At 39.8% G+C, this 20,328-nt stretch overlaps 1 protein-coding gene across 4 annotated transcripts in view; it reads left to right on the forward strand.

Annotated features, from left to right (window-relative positions):
- MAPK10 (mitogen-activated protein kinase 10) overlaps positions 1 to 19,752 on the forward strand; it is a gene marked incomplete at both ends in the record, with an annotated part of 72,818 nt that extends 53,066 nt beyond the window's left edge. For 3 of the 4 annotated variants that reach the window (XM_084204491.1, XM_084204492.1, XM_084204493.1), the window contains 5 exons: positions 2,093 to 2,275; positions 4,458 to 4,582; positions 13,940 to 14,003; positions 14,500 to 14,577; positions 19,610 to 19,752. In XM_084204491.1, coding sequence (XP_084060617.1) covers positions 2,093 to 2,275; positions 4,458 to 4,582; positions 13,940 to 14,003; positions 14,500 to 14,577; positions 19,610 to 19,752 — 593 coding nt within the window. The remainder of the gene's footprint in view (positions 1 to 2,092; positions 2,276 to 4,457; positions 4,583 to 13,939; positions 14,004 to 14,499; positions 14,578 to 19,609) is intronic. The other variant, XM_084204494.1, reaches the window with a different exon arrangement.
- Positions 19,753 to 20,328: the final 576 nt, after the last annotated feature.

Consider the following 20,328-nt stretch of genomic DNA (forward strand, 5'->3'; position numbering starts at 1 on the left):
CTTTTCCCTTATTGCTCATGTCTAGGGCATCTTACTACATCTTCCCTCTCAGTGTGTCCAAGTCCCACAAAATTCTGTGATCCCAAAGATCAGTTTTCCTTTGGCCTTCACTAAATTGTTCACCTACTCTGTACAGGGGTGACCTTCTGTGAAACAAGTTCCTGTGTTTGGCCCTCCCTGTTTATCAAACCCTTCACTCAACATGCACAGGTAATGCTTCCAGGGATGGTTTTAGAGCTTGGCTCTCTCACTCATTTAGCTTCTCTTGGCACAACTAACAGCCTCTTCATTTCTGTACTCTCTGTTCTTCTCTGCAAAGCATTTACACACTCTGTATTCTCAAGTTCCTCAGAGACCTGCTTCTGAAGCTGTTCAGCTAGCAGTCACTGAGGTGTCTTGACTTGAACATAAGTTTAAAATGTCAAACCACTTTATTTTCTAATGAAATATTTAATGAAATATTCAAAGTACTCTTTGAGCAGCTATAGTCCTTGATAACTTTACTGTTGTTGCAATTGCTCAGTTTTCTGTTGAAGAAAAATTATTTTTCATGGACAACACAAGATAAACTACGGATAACCTACAGGGTGTGTGTGTGGGAGGGGCTTTTCTACATAAATATTCATGTTAGTTTAAAAAATAACAGGTATTCAGAAAAAACCTTTCCAGACTGCTGCTATTTCTAGCAACCTTTTTCAGCTGAAAATAAAACCATTTAAAACACTGCTTTGGAATCCTTAAAGCACATGTTTAAATGATTTTCATTCCTTTAAACATTTTTGTTTAGTAAACTTGCCATTTTTTAATTATTAGCGCTTTTTTGTTGAAATAAGATAGTTCAGGTAAATCCAAATTTAGTCTGTCTTTACTTTCCAAGATATGTGAAAAGACTGTTTTCATTTCTCTAAAATAAAATACTTCTAAAAATCTGAAATTGCTACTGCAACCAGAACTGGTTTTTGCTTGACTATATTTTTCTATTATCTGTCTTAATATTTGGAAAACTCCTCCATACTTATGATACTGATGAAAATAATAACTTAAAAGAATACTTTTAAAAAAAGAAATCTTTGTGCTGAAATGCTTTGAATGTTTGTCTTTTAAAAGCCTTTTCTTTCCAGTGTGTTCTCAGCAGAACTCCCTTCATCATATTTCTCAGTATCAATGTACCCACGGTTGCATGTAACCCTCCTTTGTTTTTCCCCATGTAGTCATCAGGTTCTTAGCTCTGTGAATTAGTGTGATGTAGAGATGCTACTGATAATTTGCTTTTTTGTTGGCGCAGTCAGTCTTGTTCTGAATGTGGCTGAAAGAGCTACATAACACCCATCAGGTGCCTAAATGTTAGCACAAGAAAACTAGAATATCAACACCTCAACAAATAAAATCTCAGTACAAAATGCCTGTAATACACTTTCTTTTTAGGCATTAGAGCATGTTCCCCATTAGCCAGTATCAGCTTAGCAATGTAGCTGTCTCTTTCTCAGTTAAAGAGAAACACCTGACTACACCTGTGCATCATTTGTCAAGAGAAAATGAGTCCCAGTGCATACTTACAAAATCAAACAAATTGTTTTTGAGGGGTTGCTAGTTGGCTGGTATTGGAAAAATTAGCATCAGTGAAGCTATTGGAAGGAGTAAAGTGCAAAGCAGATGAGTGGAAGAAGATTTTTGTCCTGTGCAGAGCTTCTTTAAGCCAGCTGGGTCTCCCTCTCCACAGATTGAATAGAGAGGCAGGTGCACATGTGGTTCTTCCAAGCTGACGTAGTGACAGTTATCTGCATGTAAGAAAAGGGAGTGTAAGTCACTGGATTTCAAGTTTAAAAGAAAAAAAAATGGTAACAAGTGTAGACCCAAAGAGAAGAATCTGTGTGTCGTTCTGTGGCGGTCATGGTTTTAGAACTGCAGTTGTGTGAGAGAGTTTTTCCCTTTGCAGGCTGTTGGACCTGAAGGAATAGTGAGAAGGATAGTGACTGTAAAGATGTTATGAAGGGAGTTAAATACCTCTGAGGATTCTCAGAGAACACAAGTAGAAATGACAGGAGGCTACGTGGGGGTTTGCATTTTGTTTCCCTTAACTACTGGTGTTCAGATATTGATCAGTGGAATAAAGTTATTGAGCAGCTGGGAACACCATGTCCAGAATTCATGAAGAAGCTGCAGCCAACAGTACGGAACTACGTTGAGAACAGACCCAAGTATGCTGGCCTCACGTTCCCCAAACTTTTTCCAGACTCTCTCTTCCCAGCGGACTCAGAACACAACAAACTCAAAGGTATGTCTGACAAAGGGCAACAGCTGCAGTGGAATGAAGGCTTTTCCGATTTTTCTTCTCTCTAGTTGCACTCCATTTAATGGAGTTGGTTGCAGACCAGTGACTGCATGGTTTTGTTCAGCTGAGAGGCAGGCTTTGGAAATGGTTTTGGAGATCCTGGTGCTTGGGCAGCCAAGGGAGCATAATCACTGATGCACTGAGAATGTTCCCATGGTGTTCCATGTGATGATCCTGTGCCTCAAGGAATTGAGGTGTTCCTTTACTCTTACTCTTGAACTTTTAACTCAGTGGAACAATCAAACTTCCATTGGGAGATCTCAGTACTTGCACTCGTGGTTTTTTAAGAGAAAAATACCGGTTCAGCCAGCTGCCTGCCTCATAGCTCTACCTTTACTAGAAAATAGAAATATATTAGCAACATCAGCCAAAATGAAGTAGAATGAGGTTTAGTATCCACTGGGGTGAATTTCTTCTTTTGAAAAATCCTGTGGGTCACTTAAGATATGTGAAGTAGAAAGCTAACTTAATTACAGTGCGACTAGATATCCCCCTGTAGAAGAAAAATTGCCATGATTTTAATCATATATTGAAGTATTTTTTTTCACTTGAATGGGGCATTGACCTTCAATGGGAAAGAGTGATTATTGTGTGTTTAGTAGGCAGCCCCAGAGCCCCTGCAGACCTGTGCTGTGTACTGGTTCTGCACCACTCCAGTCCTTGGAGCCACTCACCACACTGGCATTTAATGGTTTTCAATTGCTTGCAATTTGCATGTCATTACACGACCCAGAATTTTCTTCCAGTTAACAACTGCTTCAGAGCCAAGCTGCTGTCCTGGCTCTGGGAGTAAGGGGAGAGGTCTGGGCAGATGCTTTCGGATACACAGAATTTTTTACTCCTACCACAACACAACTGAATAATGGAATAATGGAATTTTCCTGCATTTGCAGCTAATGAATAAAAATGACTGTCAAGCAGTGCTGTTATCTTTTGGGTACAGAAAGCACATACATTTGAGCATCCTGAATGCCAGTTTTGAAGATATAGCAACGAAGCAAGAAACTGCATTCAGGAACCCCTACTTGTGCAGCATTGTATCATCCCATGCCCTGCCTAAATATAATGTAATATTAATGGTTTAATTAGATACTCATCCATGTATGATGAGATACCTAATAATATCTTTGCACTTACTGCTCTTTGCAACCTTTTTTCCTTTCACTGTCTTTTTCACTTACACAGCAATTAATTTTGAGCACCTAAGAGCTTAGAACACTACATAGTTAATAATAGCAATAATAACAGAAATATTTGTTATTATTTTTTTTGTGTGGGTTAAGATGGTATTATATTTTTTACAAACTCCAACTAGGAAAAATCCATTTGGGTAATATAAAGCTGAGTTTGTGACTTGGTTGTGGCATTGTTTGCCTGATAGGCACAATGGAATATATTATCAGGTAAAATAAATCAATGCTGCAATGTAAAATTCAATGTTTGTGTGTATATGTATATATATATATATATATATGTATGTATATGTAGTGCAGGATGATGTGCCCTACTGATTTACATTTCATTATGCAGGACAAGCAAGACTCAAGCAGTTCCAAACACTTCCATACCCCAAGGCTACAGATTTGAAATTATTGCTTCTAAGGGGATGCCTTAAGATTAACCTAATCTCTATGCCTCATTAAAATGTCTAATGCCTCACAGCAGGTTAGGTGAGAAACTTTAAAACATCCAGAGAACTGGGGATGTTTTTCTGAGCCAGTCTAAGAATGCTTAAGTTTCAGGCTTTGATTCAGTAATGCCATGATTTTAGACTTTATGTGAACTTTTGTACTCTGATCCTGCTAATAATCACAGACACATCAAGCGTGGCTTTTTTAGGGTATTATTCATCCCTCGTTGTGGAATCTGCACATATGTAAATTGTCACTAAAGCTTGTTAGGGAACTTATGGTGTCAGCCCTGATTTTGGCACCTTTCTAATGAATCAGACCTAAAATGATTGCTGAAGAGCTCTTGCTATGAGGAGGCAAGGGAGCAGAGGTACATACACAACGAGTCTCTCAAAGGGTTGTGCCCCTGCTCTTTTCCTACACCTACTAAGCCTTCTCTGGAGGCAGAGGTTGTTTTGTACTAATGCTGTGTTTCTCTGCTTCCCTTGTTCCAGCCAGCCAAGCCAGGGACCTCTTATCAAAGATGCTGGTCATTGATCCGGCCAAGAGGATATCGGTAGATGAAGCCTTACAGCATCCATACATTAACGTCTGGTACGACCCAGCAGAGGTGGAGGCGGTAAGTGAGGCAGCACTCCTCCCTTCAGCATGCCAAGCACAAATGGGATTCAGTGATTCCTGCTGCTTTACAGGAGCAGCACAACAATGAGCGTGCTGGAAAGAACAATGCCGGGACTGCGGTGGGCTGGGGATTGATGTGAAGTGAGATCTGTAGGGACAGAATATCTCTCTTTATTACACTAACTGATAATAGATGGGAGGAATAAAAGCACTCCAAGCATATGAAGCCATTTTCTGCTTTCTTCTAGAAGGATTTTGAATCCACTAGCTCACCCATTCAGCTGTAGAACTCAATCTGGCAAAAGATACCGTGACGGTGTTCGCAGGGGTCTCAGGACGAGGGAAGAGACGAGAATGTTGACTCCATGTTTCAGAAGGCTTGATTTATTATTTTATGATATATATTATATTAAAACTATACTAAAAGAATAGAAGAAAGGATTTCATCAGAAGGCTGGCTAAGAATAGAAAAAGAATGATAACAAAGGCTCAGACTGACTGAGACAGTCTGAGACAGGTGGACTGTGATTGGCCATTAATTAGAAACAACCACATGAGACCAATCATAGATCCACCTATTGCATTCTACAGCAGCAGATAATTATTGTTTACATTTTGTTCCTGAGGCCTCTCAGCTTCTCAGGAGAAAAAATCCTAAAGAATTTTTCAGAAAATATCATAGCTACAAGAGACTCTCTTTCTTTCCAAACCTTTCCCTGTGGAAGAGAGCAAACATCCCTTTTTATGTTTGTGTTGTGTTTGTGTTCAAGGATATATGTAGAGAGGAGGAGAATTCAGCAAAAAAAATAGTGGAAATTCTGAAAAAAAAAATCCTGAAGTCAGAATTCAGAAAAATCTTAGCAGGACATAAATTTTGCCATAAAATGAAGGAGGGGCTCCTGTGTTTTCCTGGGCTATGGTTCAATGTACAGTATCATGTACACTGTGTGCAAACAGAAATGGATTTTTTCTTATAATCCTGTCATGCTCTAGACACCTCTCTGTAAGCCTTGGTGGGGCTGCTGTTAACAGGGATAAGTGCAATCTGTCAGCACTTCAGTGACATGGTATAAAAGGTATGGTAAAATGGGTATAGGTTTAAATTCAGGGAGGTGCTCTGTAATGCCCTGTATGAAATGTATGAAAACAGGTTCAGATTTAGCCACCACAGGAAATGAAGGCCTAGTAAAATTAAATCGCTGTTGTTTAGTGATATCCTTCAATTCAGTCTGTGTTCTTGAAAGTGCAGTAAACTTCAAAAGTAAATTGAATGTTCAAACCCCCATCAAATTTCCAGCACATGAGATTTTTTTCAGAGGATGTTATTTAGGAGTACTTTATAGGGCTTCATTTTGCCACTCTCATTTTCAAAGGGAAAGTTAAATTGGAAGGCTTTCTTTCCAAAATGAACAGTTTATTAAGTTATAAATATCCATCTGTTCATGCTGACACACCTTCAGTGGTTAGCTATAAGTCATTTACTAATTATTTTCTGGAGAAAAAAAATATTTGTGGGATATTGGTGGTTTTCTGTTCTTGCTCAGAAGAGTGTTTTCCAGCAAGCACTCCACTGAGTTATCTGCCCTGTTACAGTTGCAGAAGAGTTAGGATCAAATTCAGTAAATATTTCCTAAAGCCATGGACAATAGGGAAATGACTCATCTCACGTATTTTTGTTAGATCTTGCCAAACTTATAGCAGGCTTGGAATTTAGAAGGCATCTAAAAACATCCAACAAATTAGCTGTTTGAGAGGTAGATACTTTTGCTTATTCACTTAATAATCTGACTCTGTAAATTTGACTATACTGAACAAAACCACGGAAGCTAGAGCCACAGAAGGGTACAACTGAACAAAGAAAGCAGCATTTGAATGACATTTCAAAGCCTAAAAATGGCCATGTGGCTCGTTAATTTTGAATTTGCAGCATGATGAGACTCTATGAGGCAACCCTGCTTTTTCACAGAGTGCCCTGCAAATGTCCAGCCAGAGAACCTAACAAGAAAGCAATAGAGCAATAGGAAAATTAGTGACAGAATTGTGCTTGGTCACTTGCATAATTCTTAACTTCCCTCTATTTTTCCTGGTTTTTTGAAGCCTGCAGTGTGTTCCATGTGCCCATATTCACAGCACTCCTTTTTTTTTTTTTTTTTGGTAATGCTTGATAAGCACTTTTACACAGAAGTTTTTCATCATGTAGCTAAAGTTTTGGTAGTGGGATGTTTTGGGATTTTTTTAAGTTCTCCTCCCATATTGTGATATGAGGCAGGATTCCTCCCACTGTCAGTAATCCTGTACAGTAGGGATAACAGGAATTAGGATACAGAGGTATTAAACAAGATGACATTTTCAGCCAGTATAGTACTGGGGAGGGGGAATTAGGTAACTTCTGCTGTCTAGTTAGATTTCTCCTTCTCCCCAGTAAATGACTTCATCAAAAGCAGCCAGGCATCTGTTGTACAGTGTCCATTTCATTCAGGAGCATGAGAGGACAGGTAACTGAAAGCATTTAATGTGACAGGAATGTTGAAGTGAGCTGTTGCAGCATTGTTAAATGTCAGCATGTGCTGGAGCAGACAATGCAGGGCACTGAAGGCAGCTCAGGGAATAAGCAGAGAATTTGGTGTCAAAGTTTAACCTGGAGGTAACAACCCTCTGTGTCTGCTGAGATTTACAGCATTATAAATGTGAGGGAAACAGATAAAACAGCCCTGCCCAGTTAAAAAGCAGACTAGTGAGACAGTTGCAGTCCCTTTTTATAAGTCTATTATAAGTCCATGGTCTTTCAGAGACTGTGTGGGGGCAATAAAACTGTTATGTCTTGTTCTAATGGGCAAACACTGTGCACAAATGGGACGTGCTGGGAATCCAATACCCTTTCTCCCACAATGTGTCACAGCATTAAACTTTTCTGGGTGGCCCTAAATGCCAAGTGTAATTCTCTGACCCAGAGAGGAAGAGCTGTTATTAGATGTGGGACTTGCTATTCACCAACCACAGGAGGTTACTCAAATAGTGCTGTGGCCCTCCCACAGAACTTCAGCATGAAACAAACACAGCCAAAGCCCTCACCAGCTCTGAAACAGCATCATACTCACAGCTAGAAACAGGCCTTGCACAGGTTTGGAGCTTACCTGTGGATTTTGGATTTACAGGGAATTCTTAGGTCTAACATAGGTAGCTTGCCAGGTTCTTTTAAGCACACACAGCTTGCCACAGTATCTCTGATGAGAAAGTCACAGTGTTAGGTTCTCCAGAGCATACACCATTGTTCTGAAATTATTTCGAATAGCATGACAGTTAGGATAATTTCTGTATTCAGCCAATGACAGCTAAAATGTGTGTTTTTAAAAACAGGAGAACGTGCAGGTAATGTATGGTTTGGGCTGTGTGGAATTTCCAGATGTTGAAACCTGTTATCAATCTTCACACCTAATTAAAATGTAAGGAAACAAGAGTTCACAGGTCAAAAGTATTATTTACTAATACTATGCAGCAAATCTATTGTAAAATCAGAATAGGAACGTATAGAACTTACTTCTCTGTTTTATTCTTTAGTTCATGACTCTCCTGGAAGTCTCTTTTTTTCCAGCAACTGTCTCAGATCCACTTTTAAACAAATATTATGTTTATTACTTTGGTGTTAGGATATATACCTATATAACAGCATTTAGACTATTATATGAATAAATGGTACACACGATACCTATTCTCCCTCCAATTGCTCTGTTTTCTGGAAAGAAGAGGTTTCCAATATCTCTTGCCTCTACATGCAGACTCTCCTGTTTATTGTAGATAATCTCAGTATCTCCCTGATGACATATTAGCTTCTCCATTTTCCTGTCTGAAAATGCTGTGCTTGAGACTGTTTTCAATTACCCAGCTGCCTTTTTTTTTGAAACTGCTATACATTCTTATCCTTCATTGAGATGATTTGAAAATAAAGCCCAAATCTGGTATTTAATTTTTCATATCTACTCTAAAGTTTATGCCTATTTGCAGGTCACTGGGTTTTACCCCAAAAGGATCAAATTGAGAACAAAATGGATTCCTACACATTGCTTTAGCACAGTAAAGTTCTTCATTTTCTTATTGATATATTCAAAGAGACCATTCATGTTGTATTGGATTCCATTTTGGAACCTTTTGAATGTATGTGTGATGTCCTATTGATTCCTACTTGGGAATACTTGTTCCATTTCATGGGAACAAATCTAGTAGCAAAATTTGCTGTAGATTATTATGCCATGTTTCTGTTAACTGGTTTCAAAATTTGTCTTGAACTTTCCTGTACCTGCAGTTATTGTTTGTTATCTGATATGTGCCATCCATTAGAAGAGAAATTTCTATGAAACAGAAATATTAGGTGTTAAAAATATTCCTTTCAAGCATTCCTCTATGTTTGACAGCATTATACAGCACTGATAGATTTTGTCGAGTTTTATTCACTGTAACTCATACAGCTTTCATTCCTGGTCTTATTTTCATAGGATTTATATTTCACCAGAGTATTTCTGCATCTAGAACTATCCACAGGGGGCTGAGTTGCAAATTATCATTCATTTTCCTGTGCATACCAATCTGTGTGTTACTGTCTATTAATGTGATGCTGTTTCCAGTGTTGCCAATGAAAAAAACTTGGTTTATGGTTCTCAGTCTGAGGTCCAGGACAGAAACAGCTGCTGTATTCTCTTAGCCCTATATAAACTATCTATGACCAGCTGTTGAATACAATTTTTTAAAACTAGTTTGTCACAATTAAAAAAAAAAACAAATCACCCACCTCTTATTTTACCTGTGAGTGCTAAGCATCCATTATGATGGAGAAGCACTTTGGAGAGCTCTGTGACCTTGGCAAACACACTGCAAAGAAGGTGTCACCTTCACTACATGACATAAGCAAGGCTGTCAGGTTGTGCATCATTTCTGCTGTTCTTTTCTCTTGCTCAGCTCTGTATGTATAGATGTTGTACAGAAAGTCTTCAATGAGCTGCCACATTTTTTAGCACTCAGTTACAGGGCTTGGTTTTTTGCTCAGAGATTGATGGTATGCATCTGTTGTCTCACAAAAGAAGTGTGCAGCTCTGCTTTGTGCACAAACACAGATATTTCCTCTAGTCAACAACATCTATCTGCTCAGAGCTGATTGATTACGGAAGCTGAACACAGCTTCTGCAAAAATCTTTGTTAATGTCAGTGAGGAGGAGTGGTTAGAGAAGAAAGAGGCATTTCTTGTCTTCTTTTTCTTTTTTTTGAACCAAACTTAATCTTTTTCCAGCTTGCTTGTTGTATCTTCAAGCTGTTCAGTCATCTGTGTGTAGCCCAGTAATCTTGACTCCTGCTGCATGCCATCCTTATGGTCCAGCTGTTCCCAAATAGCTCCGTCTACAATTTCCCTGATGCACATAATGTGTGGAGTATTCCAAAAGCCTCTGCACAAACTCTAAGGAACAAATGGGCCCAGAGTCATCTCTCCTTCCATATCCATAGCTGAGATCATCCCCAACCCGCTGTGGAATCCCTTGGCAATACAGAGTGAAATCCCAAGCACTTGGTAAATAAAGAGATGCCAGACCTCTGGTGACAAGCACGCTGGTGTACTTGGGCTTGCACTGCAAAAATAAATATATGAATAGTATCAGTAACACAATTTAGGTAGCAGCAAAGCACCAAGGAATTTTTGTATTCACTTGTTATAAGGATCTAAGCTATTTACAATATGTTTAACCTCACACCATTAATTTTTGCATCCTCCAGCCCCTCTTTTATCTGCATTATCTTGCTAATTCCATCGCTGCCTCGTCGTGCTGCTCCACAACTACTGCCCCAGACCCTGCAATTTTGGGAAGAGATGCAGACTCAGGCCTTGTTCTGCCAAGCTTTCTAAAAACAGCTCATCCCAAGGTCTCCACTGTGCTGGCACTAGCACTGCAGAGGCAGGGACAGAGATGGCAGGATTTGCTGGAGTGTGAGCTCCAGCCCATTGCCTTTGCTTTCTAGCGGTGGCATACAAAGCAATCTGCGTTGCTGTGGGAAAGTGGGAATACATCGGTTTCAACATATGTTTTGTTTTTTTCTCTAGTGAAAAGCCTTCCCTCTCTGGATATTAGAATGGTATTTAACAAATCCAGTAGACTCCTGCTGTTTATCTGACAACATAACCCCCCCTTGTCTTTTGTGTATTTTGTTTTTTGGTTTGTTTTTTGATTGGTTTTGCTTATTTGTTTGTTTGTTTTGCTTTTTTTTTTCTCAGAAGGAGACCCATGTGGATAATTTCTGTTGGGGTTTTTTTAAAATTTTTATTATGTCCAATGAATGTTATATTTATTGAAAAATATTTTGGAAATCAATTTGTAAAATGGAAGAGCCAAGACCCATTGAAACAACAGGGGGGTCTTTTAGTACCTATAAGAAAAATATAATTCCTTCTTTGCTTCGGCATCCAAAAATAGATTCTATTCTTTTTTATTGTTGCCAATGCAACTGCCTGCAAATCAGTCTGGTTTGGGGAGAAAATGGCTGCCTTAAACTGAAGCTAGATGCTGCCACCCATAGGATTGATCCACACCCTGCCTTGATTTGATGCTACTTGAACTCTGTACTTTTTCTGAAACTTACAGAATTGCAGAATCAACTAGGTTGGATAGGACCTTGGAGATCATCAAGTCCAACCTATGACCTAACACCACCTTATCAACTAAATCATGGCACTGATTGCCACATCCAGTCTTTTTTTAAACACCAAAAAAAAGCAAACTATGTAACTCATCTGGCATGTGGAGTATGAAAGATTTATAAGAGTACCTATGGCTCTGCAGCTGCATCCACATGGAAAGTTACTTATTATGAACTCAGTCATTTTCTAAGATGTTTGATTTAAGTAGCCAAGTCAGTTTTAGGCAAAGCTTTGCGCCAAGACTAAAATCAGGTGCCCAGGAGGACATAGGTATGACAGCTGCTCTGATTGGTCCATTGCTGAGACAACACTTTTTTATTGTCTTTAAAAACCTCTAATTTTAGAGATTGTTTTTTAAAAAAGCCACAAAACAAACATGTTAGCAGAAAAGGGGTGGTCAGCATGGAAAGGATTACAATCTATTGGTAACAGTGCACTAAGCTTTGTGGCTCTCCTATGAATTAATGAGAATTGTGGGAAAATAAATTCTCGAAATAGTTTTGGTTATTCACAGCTCATGTCTGTACCTTGAATCAATAAAAAGATGAAGACTCAGGGAATTTTGATGGGAAGGCTTCACTTCTCCCCATGTGAAGCACAAGGCTGGGCTCTCAGCAGAGCTCCATTTGACTATGCTCTGCACAGGCTTTAGAGTGGTTACAGACCCTGCCTCTGCAGAGCAGGGATTTATTCATGCTACTGTCTTGCTGGATATTTGTTACCCTTGGCTCCCTCATGCCTGCCGAGAGCCATGTCTCATAGCTGTGGGTTCTGCTAGCTCACAAGTAAAAAGTCTGCAATGTCAGCACGGGCAGAGCAGTGGAATGCTGTGCAGGTGCAGCTTCTGGCATCCTGCAGTGTGTGAAGGACAGCTTGGTTGCTCTCCCTTGTTTGACTCCAGAGAAAAATAGGAGCAGAGAAAAATAGGAGGAAAAAATGAGTGAGGTTATTCTGGGCTCTCTCCCTGGAACATGCCTTTGTTTCCAGAGTGTATTAATCTAGGCAATGATTACTGCTGATTTTCTTGTTGCTTATTAGCCAATTACCCCGGCTTAAGATGTAGCTGAAATAAATTAGAAGATAAATAACCCAAAGATTCTGTGATTGTGTGAATTGAGAACAGGTGCATCTGATCACTAGTTCCTTTTGATTCTGCAATTTGTGTTTGGGAATTAAAGTAATGAGGGAATCTATCCTCTTATTTCTGTCTGGAGGAGAAATACAAGTTTTCCTGTGGAAGGTGTAAAAAGAGTGTTTATACTTGGTTGAAGCAATTTTACCCCCAGCTATTCTTTTTGCAGGCTTCTCCCTGAAGCTTTTACAAAGCTACTTTCAGGATATTCTTGTTCAACTTGGTTTGCCTGTTCCTTTTGCACCTGGCAGAGAGGAGGTGGTTCTGTCACTGTGGTTCAGCTCAGCCAAGCACCTCTCCTGCTACTCCTGTAAATCCCCATCCCCTCAATTTTCTTGGCATGCTCCAGGCCTGACTGAGGAGCTGAGCAGGAGCCCAGCAGGCTTAGCTGGAGGAATGGAGCTTACCTATCACACCCACTGCTCAGTGGTGAGGATCACCTGCACTCTTCAGCTCCCTGACAACACCCAGCAGTAGCACAGAATCCCCACAGAGGTTGTGCCAATCTTGGTGGAATCAGGACTCATGGGAAAGGAATGAGAAGGGTGGTTATGCTGAATAAGAGAACAGCTGCACTGGTCTGGGACTCAGACTCTTACAGGGCTGTGTCTTACCTTGCTGATATAACAAAACCTCAGGAACCTGTGCTGAGGCCTGGCACTCACTTTAATTCATTATGTCTTTCCTTCTCAGGTATGAGACTTAGCAAACCATGACTTCACCTAATCCACTTATCTTCAGCCCTGATACAAATATCACTCTGGGGAAACTTCCCTTGTTTTCAGTGGACTTGTCCAGTTCAGCTATCATGTAATTTTCCTGGTCCATATCATGTCACGGAGCTATTACTTTTTCAGTTTTGTTTGTAGCATGCAAATGGCTTAATGGACTGATGGAGATAGAGTCTTGAGACAAATTTTCTAAATTCTTAGTGATTCCAGAAACCAGCTTGGTAAATATGCATTTAATAGGAGGATGTTTTGAAGGGGACACAATGGCAAGTGCCCAAGATGGAAGTCAGAGGAAATACATCCGAACAAGATGGTAATTTGGTAATTTGGAATATGGATTAGAGACTGTGGCATGGAGACTCAGTTAAAAATTAGAGTTACTTTGGAAATTCTGTATAGCAGCAAATCTAAAGAGCAAATTAAAAATGAATATGTTAATGTTACTACTAATTAATCAAGGTTGCTATTTGTTTGGTATTCTGACAGTACCTCACTGCCGGTACAAATAATTTAGGTGTGGAGTTTCTGGGCTCAATATAAGCACAATGACATTGTTGACCTGGATTTTATTTCAACTGCAGCTATGCCTCCTCTTTAAGAAAGGAAAACAGAGAAGTATGTTGATTTCTTCTACAAAAAGAGTTAACTTCCAGAAGTGTTAATTCCCTTAATATTCAAATGTGTTTCAGATGCTTTTGCATGTACAGGATGGATTGCAAAGAGAGAGAGGAGAAATTATCTTTAATTAAGTAATTAGTCCTGATTATTTACAGTATAACAGACAATTGACTAAACAGCTGTGTTTCTTTCCTGCAGCCTCCTCCTCAGATATATGATAAACAGCTGGATGAAAGGGAACATACAATCGAGGAATGGAAAGGTAATTGCAGTTTGGAATTACATGGGAAGGAGTATTTAGTGGCAAAATGGCAAAAACATAGCAAAAAATATGGAAAGTGTTCTGAGGGCTATCATTATCTACATAGGTTAATGTTAACACAGGAGGTGTGGATTCCAGTGTCACTGAAACCCAAGGAGAAGAGAATACTGTTCAGCAGGGCAATGCATCAGAATTTTAGCCACAGTAAAAGGCGCTGTGATATTGTGCTGCTTCTCTTCTAGATAGTGCAGCATTAAACAGTTCCCCTGCTCCGGCTGAATCCCATTTGACTCCATTCAGCTCTAAAAGGGGATGAGAGGAGAGGAGAGGAGGGGAATGGAAGAAAGAGGTCTTGGGTGAGTAGAGCTGTCAGACTTAGGAAGACAAGGCAGGGCAGACTTAGGAAGCTCAGGGCTACAACAGGGTGGGGCAGTTGTTTTGTTCCTGACCACAGGCACTGGCCTCTGTCAGTAACTGTCCCATTTCTCTTTTCCAGAACTCATCTATAAAGAAGTAATGAATTCTGAAGAAAAGACTAAAAATGGCGTAGTAAAAGGACAGCCTTCTCCTTCAGGTACTCAGCCCTATTGAATAACCTTGTGTTCTGTACTGGCAAAGAGAGAATGGAGATTGCTGAAGGGCTTTGGCTACACTTGCACTTATTGCAGGCCAATGAAGAAGTTTTTATGAGATCCAGTGCTTCTAATGGGTTGACCTTTATTAATAGTACTCCAGTTTCATGTTAATATAGTACTTAAAAGATTGTCTTCTTGCTATTTGAGAGACAGTTGTGCTGGTATTGTCTGTGGTTACAGATTGTATTCCTCTGAGTGGGGAGGTTTCTCTCACAATGGTATTTTCATACTGCTTATGGGTGAATAACTGAACCAATACTTTGCTAGTTGAAACAAGCAAAATTGGGGATGTTAGCACACATTAATTTCTTTGGCACACAACACTGCACACCTGACCTCCCACACCCCCATGTAGGTGTCTGGTACTAATCTGGTAGTCTATCCTCTCAGAAGTCCAACCACATTAGAACAGCTGGCTGACAGCACTTGATGACGCCTCAGTGAAAAGGGAAAGTTGTCTTCAACCACTGACTCTTAGAGTTCTGTCACAAAAAAATCACAACTAAAATTTTTCTGAGTAAAATTCATAGCAGCAGTCTTTTCACAGAAATGCAAACTGTTACTGCCAGTACTCAGAAGTACATAGCTGTGAAGGTACAGTTTCACTGGCAAACTTGAAGTGCCCAGATTTTGAGCACTGTGTTCCAGCAGTATTTATGAGTAAAACTGCCTTCCCTCAAAGCATAATCATTTAACTCAGTGTTCTCTGCATATTTTCAGAGAGGTTTTTTTTTTTCACTCTCATTTTTCACTTGCTGCTGAGCCAAGGTAATGTTAGAACAAGAATACATCACTAGTAATTGACAGGACAAGGAGAAACATGGCAATAATGGAGGGAGTTAATAAAGTGCTGGGTGGTGATGTTGGAGCACAAGCCCTGCACCTGGATTTTGACATGGATGAAGTAATATGTTGGAAACAGTCCTCTGTGTTCTTGCCAGGTAGCAAAGAACAGAACTTGCAGATTTAATTTACCTAACTACAGTGCCACCACTGAAAAGAAATCTGGGGCCCTAAAAATTATCTGATAAATCCTCATCCTTAAATTTTTCTGCCTTACAGAATTGTGGCTGCAGGTTGATTTATCATCAAGAAACACTGTAGTTGGTTGTTTCAGGAATTAACTATCCAGGAATTTCTTTATCAATTTCATATTCTGGTTTTGCTATGTGGAAAATTTTTATTATTTATGTAAAACATTGTCAAACATACAAAATTGTATTTTTTTTTTACCTAGCATTTATTCTGCTGTTTCCCTTTGACTGTTTTTTGAATGTTAGGCACCAACAAATTCAGAAAATATTTCAAACTGCTCTCAGATGAGGCTGTTTCATGAAACAGGATTTCCTGTTTTTCTTCACTTTGTGTGTCTGACCTAAATTTGAATGAAATAATGGAAGAAAGAGGTAAAACACCAGTTCTGAGCATAAGGAAAATGAGAGATACTCTACTCATTGGTTGGTGTTCCTGGCAAGAATTCAGAAAGCTGAGATTTAGTGCTCTATCAATAACCATGGCAAGCAAGCTGTAGCTTAGTTTCCATGATTACTTGATAAGAGTTTTGGAGGAGACTGCTGAAGCTGACAGCACCAGGGATAATAATTTCTCATTGATAGAGCCACTTAGAGTGCCTGTGTCAATCTCTTTTATGTGAAGAATTGGTTAGTACAACATATCAGCTTGGAAACTCAAGTAGCTGCCCCTCATGCTTATGTTCAGTGAACAAAATCAACAGTGTCAAAAATTGGTCCCAGCAGAGGCTACTTCTGCTTGTCCAAAAAAAAGTGTTTCTGTTATTATCAAACAGCAGCATTTGAAAAAAAAAAAAAGTTAAATATAAAGCTGTAGATTATTTAGAATTAAATTTAAGTTCTGTCCATACTATCTAACCTCCTCTCACACTCTCCCCTAGCCTTCACTACCCAGCTGTAGTTTCACACATAACATTTTCAACGGCCTTGTTCTTTCTGGGTACAAAGTATAGTAAATAGCTGACATCTTAGTGCAGCTTGTTTTTAGCATTCCTTTTCTGGGTGAAAATGGGTATTTTCTTCTTTTTTTCCTGCCTTTTACTTGCTGTCTGAATTGCCATCACCCCGGAACTACTGGACATCTTTACTAGCAGGACACCTCTTCTGTCATGTGCAGACTCTAAATTAAGCAGCTGATGGACTTGCCAAGCACTGCCACACTCCATCCCAGGAGCTGCTATTTACACAATTTATGAGAGGCTGAGCAGATCCCCAGTACAGACACTGGGCTTTTTTGGAAACTGCAAAAGCTGCAGTTCTCCTTTCAGTTTTTTTACCCCAAATCTGTACCACTTGAGTTGAAGTCTCAGAGGCACTTCCATTGGTGCTATTTAATAGCATTTCTCAGGAGCCCTTTCAGGAATTAATCCCTTCTTCACAGCACACAAGCTGATGTGTGCTTTAAAAGAGAAGCTGTCAAGGCAATAGCAGAGCCAGGAACAGATCCCAGGAGCTGTTTCTCACCTGTTCTAACCTTTAGCACTTTTCCTCAATCCTGCAGCCAGTGAGAAGCTTCCTGCCAAACTGCAACTTCATAAGTGGGGATCTTTTTCTCTTTTGAGTGCACCTCTGTCATATCTGCGCTGTCTCACCTGGCACACATCCCTCCAGGAGCAAACTGCTGTAGCACAGCAAATGGAGCATTCCTTACTGACTGGGACAGCTTTCTTTGGGCTTCTGAGTGTTACTGCCCAAGTCCTGCTTTGTGCTGCTGAATTCTGTCATTGAGGTTTAGCGTGATTTCCTTTGTTTTTGTGGATCCTTTTGAGTCTGGGTGCTTTGGGGCTGCAGCAGGAGCTGTCACATCTGTGTTGTGTCATGTGGAATTGTGCTGAAAGCTAGGAATAGCCGTAAAAATGAAATTTCCAGGAACTCGTGGGCTGCACTGATACTTGCTGAGAAAATCATAGCAGGCTTTATTGAATTCAGTGGTGCTGAATCTGACAGAGTGTAACAAAATCTTCACCCATACAATTTCTGCAGCTATTTCTTCAGTTATTTTGCCTAGCTAAGTTGAATGTATGTTCATCAAAGATAGCAGCACAGCAACAGTTTGATCAAAAAGTTGATTGAACCTACTGGAATTTTTTCCATTTTATTCTTGGACAGGATCCATGACTTTATGACAGGCTTCTGCCCAGCATGGTAAACATAGAAAGGTAATATATTGTTTAGTCATTAATATGAATGAATTCAGTCATATTTTGACTACCCATAAATGCACTTGTCTTGACTGATTAGTATTTTCATAAAATACCCCATGATTAAATAACATGTAAACATGAAGTAACAGTATTGTACTGAATGATGAGGTACACATAAATAACCCTTTGCAAAACACATTTTCTGACAGAGAGGATGGATGATTGCTGTCTGCAGTCACCAGTCAGGCTTCATTATGATTACTCTTTTTGCAGCGTTTACAAAATTAACTATTTTATTTTCCAAATATATCAGGAGAGTAAATGAATTTAATTGGTTCTGATGCCATAATGTACAACTAGAACAGCAGAAATCAGTTCCCATCTAGAGCTCTAAGTGTGAGCATATCTATTTTGTGCATATTTACAGTTGATGTGTCTTAAAGGAAGAAAAGGCTGAGGAATTTAGAATAGTGGTTTAGAATAGTATGGTGGCTTGTTTTCTCAAATTAATGTTTTTATTGCAAACTAGAAAGTGACAAAAATCCTTCCTTTTGCCATAGCAGCATATACTTTGTCTAGGCTGTAGAGATAACTTTTAATCTCTGTATTAGGAATATATGAGTTGTGTAGTTTTACTGGATAATAGATGTTCATTTCTAGCCATTTGGTGGAAATGAAAATCTGTAAAAGTTGTCTAAGCACACTTTTCAGACAGAAGAATGAAATGGAATCTATCTGCAGAACAAAGACCTGTGTCACCGGCCTAGCTGTAATTTCTAGCTATGCAAGATCATACAAAATTACACATTTTATTATCATGAATATTTAATGGAAATTAATGTAACCCTCTCAAACTGAAGACAGCGCTAATTTTGGTAAAAAGAGAACAAAAAAACATCTTCTGGAAGTTCAATGGGGAAAAAAAAACCCAATCAAACAGGTATATGCTACTCTGCAAACTTTAGTTTGAGCTGAGGTTAATGAGCAGTAACAGTTAAGCAGTCATAGGTGCACGATAAATACATTCTTTACATGGCTCTGTATTTGTCATTCAGTTGTCTCAATTTATCAGGCAGGTAATTTCTGATAATATTCAGGGATGTGATGAATATTCAGTTGCATTAATGATAATCTCAGGAAGGCTCATTCTTCATTTCATAAAGTCAAAGTTATTTTTTGCAATAATATCTGGTACCATCATAATTTTAGAGAGGCGAGGTAAACTTGGCTGGACAAAAATACAGTCATGGCAGGAATCCTGGGCTTAGCTCCCTAATCCTTAGTAAGAGAAAGAAACCACTCTGCATTTCCACTGGGTGGTTTGATCCCACCCACTCTATTAGGCTGCCACTATGAAAACTGGAATTTTATGAGAAGGAGGAATTTATGGGGAATATGAGGAATATATGGAGGAATTTATGAGACTTTGAGGAATAGATGAGAAGAATTTATGAGGAATAGGTGTGGTCTGTTTTTGTTTTGGTCACGCATTGTATGATCCTGCCATGCCTCTGACTGTTGTGCGTTTTGGAAATCCAAGCGGGCTAGAACGATATGGGGTGACAAGCACTCTATGAGCTATAACTTTTCAAAGCAGACTGGTGAGGGACAGAATTTCCTGATAAGATATTTAATATTATCCACTGTCTAAAGTTTGTATGGCCCATTTCCTGCTGAGGTTTGCCACCGGATAAAATGGTCTGCGTGCCACCATGTAAGCACCCTCTGCTCTTTAACACGCGGCGCCTCCTGGGGTTTCGGGTTTAATCACGTTGGTGTTCATTTTCGTAGCACAGGTGCAGCAGTGAACAGCAGTGAGAGCCTCCCTCCATCCTCATCTGTCAATGACATCTCATCCATGTCCACGGATCAAACCCTGGCGTCTGACACGGACAGCAGCCTGGAAGCTTCTGCGGGACCCCTCGGTTGTTGCAGGTGACTAGCCGCCTGCCTGCGAAACCCAGCGTTCTTCAGAGGATGATGGAACCTAGGAGGAAAAAATGATGGGAGCTAAGAGATGAAAAGAAAGAGAAATAAAACACAGAGATTTAAGTGAAACAAAGAAACAAACAAAAAAAATCTTTTCAGCCTGCTTCTCCTACAGAGTTATGTAATGCAGCTAAGCTCAAGTGTGTATTTAACTTATAGTTGCTCTGCTTTGGTCTTCTTCCAGTGATGCTTACTGGGGGGCAAAAGGAAAAAAGGAACTGAAAAAATCCTTTTTTTACCCCCCTCCCCACAAGATGTAAAATGAATGGCTGCAAAACCAGCAACCTGCAACTGTCTTTTTCACACTGGCATGACAAGGTGTGCAGTAGCCACGCTCCACCATACGAGTGTGTGTCTGCCTTCACTGTCTGCTCTGCCGTCTGCCCCGCGAGGCAGGCAGGGATCTCCATGCATTTTTTCCTCACACACATACACACATGTGCCAACAGAATCCTGGCAGTGCATGCAGCTGTGTGCCTGCACATCTGCACAGGCACTTAGTGTGCACTCCACCACTATAAATGGC

The sequence above is a fragment of the Fringilla coelebs genome (assembly GCF_963513975.1).
Source record: "Fringilla coelebs genome assembly, chromosome: 4".
Taxonomy (NCBI): Eukaryota; Metazoa; Chordata; class Aves; order Passeriformes; family Fringillidae; genus Fringilla; species Fringilla coelebs.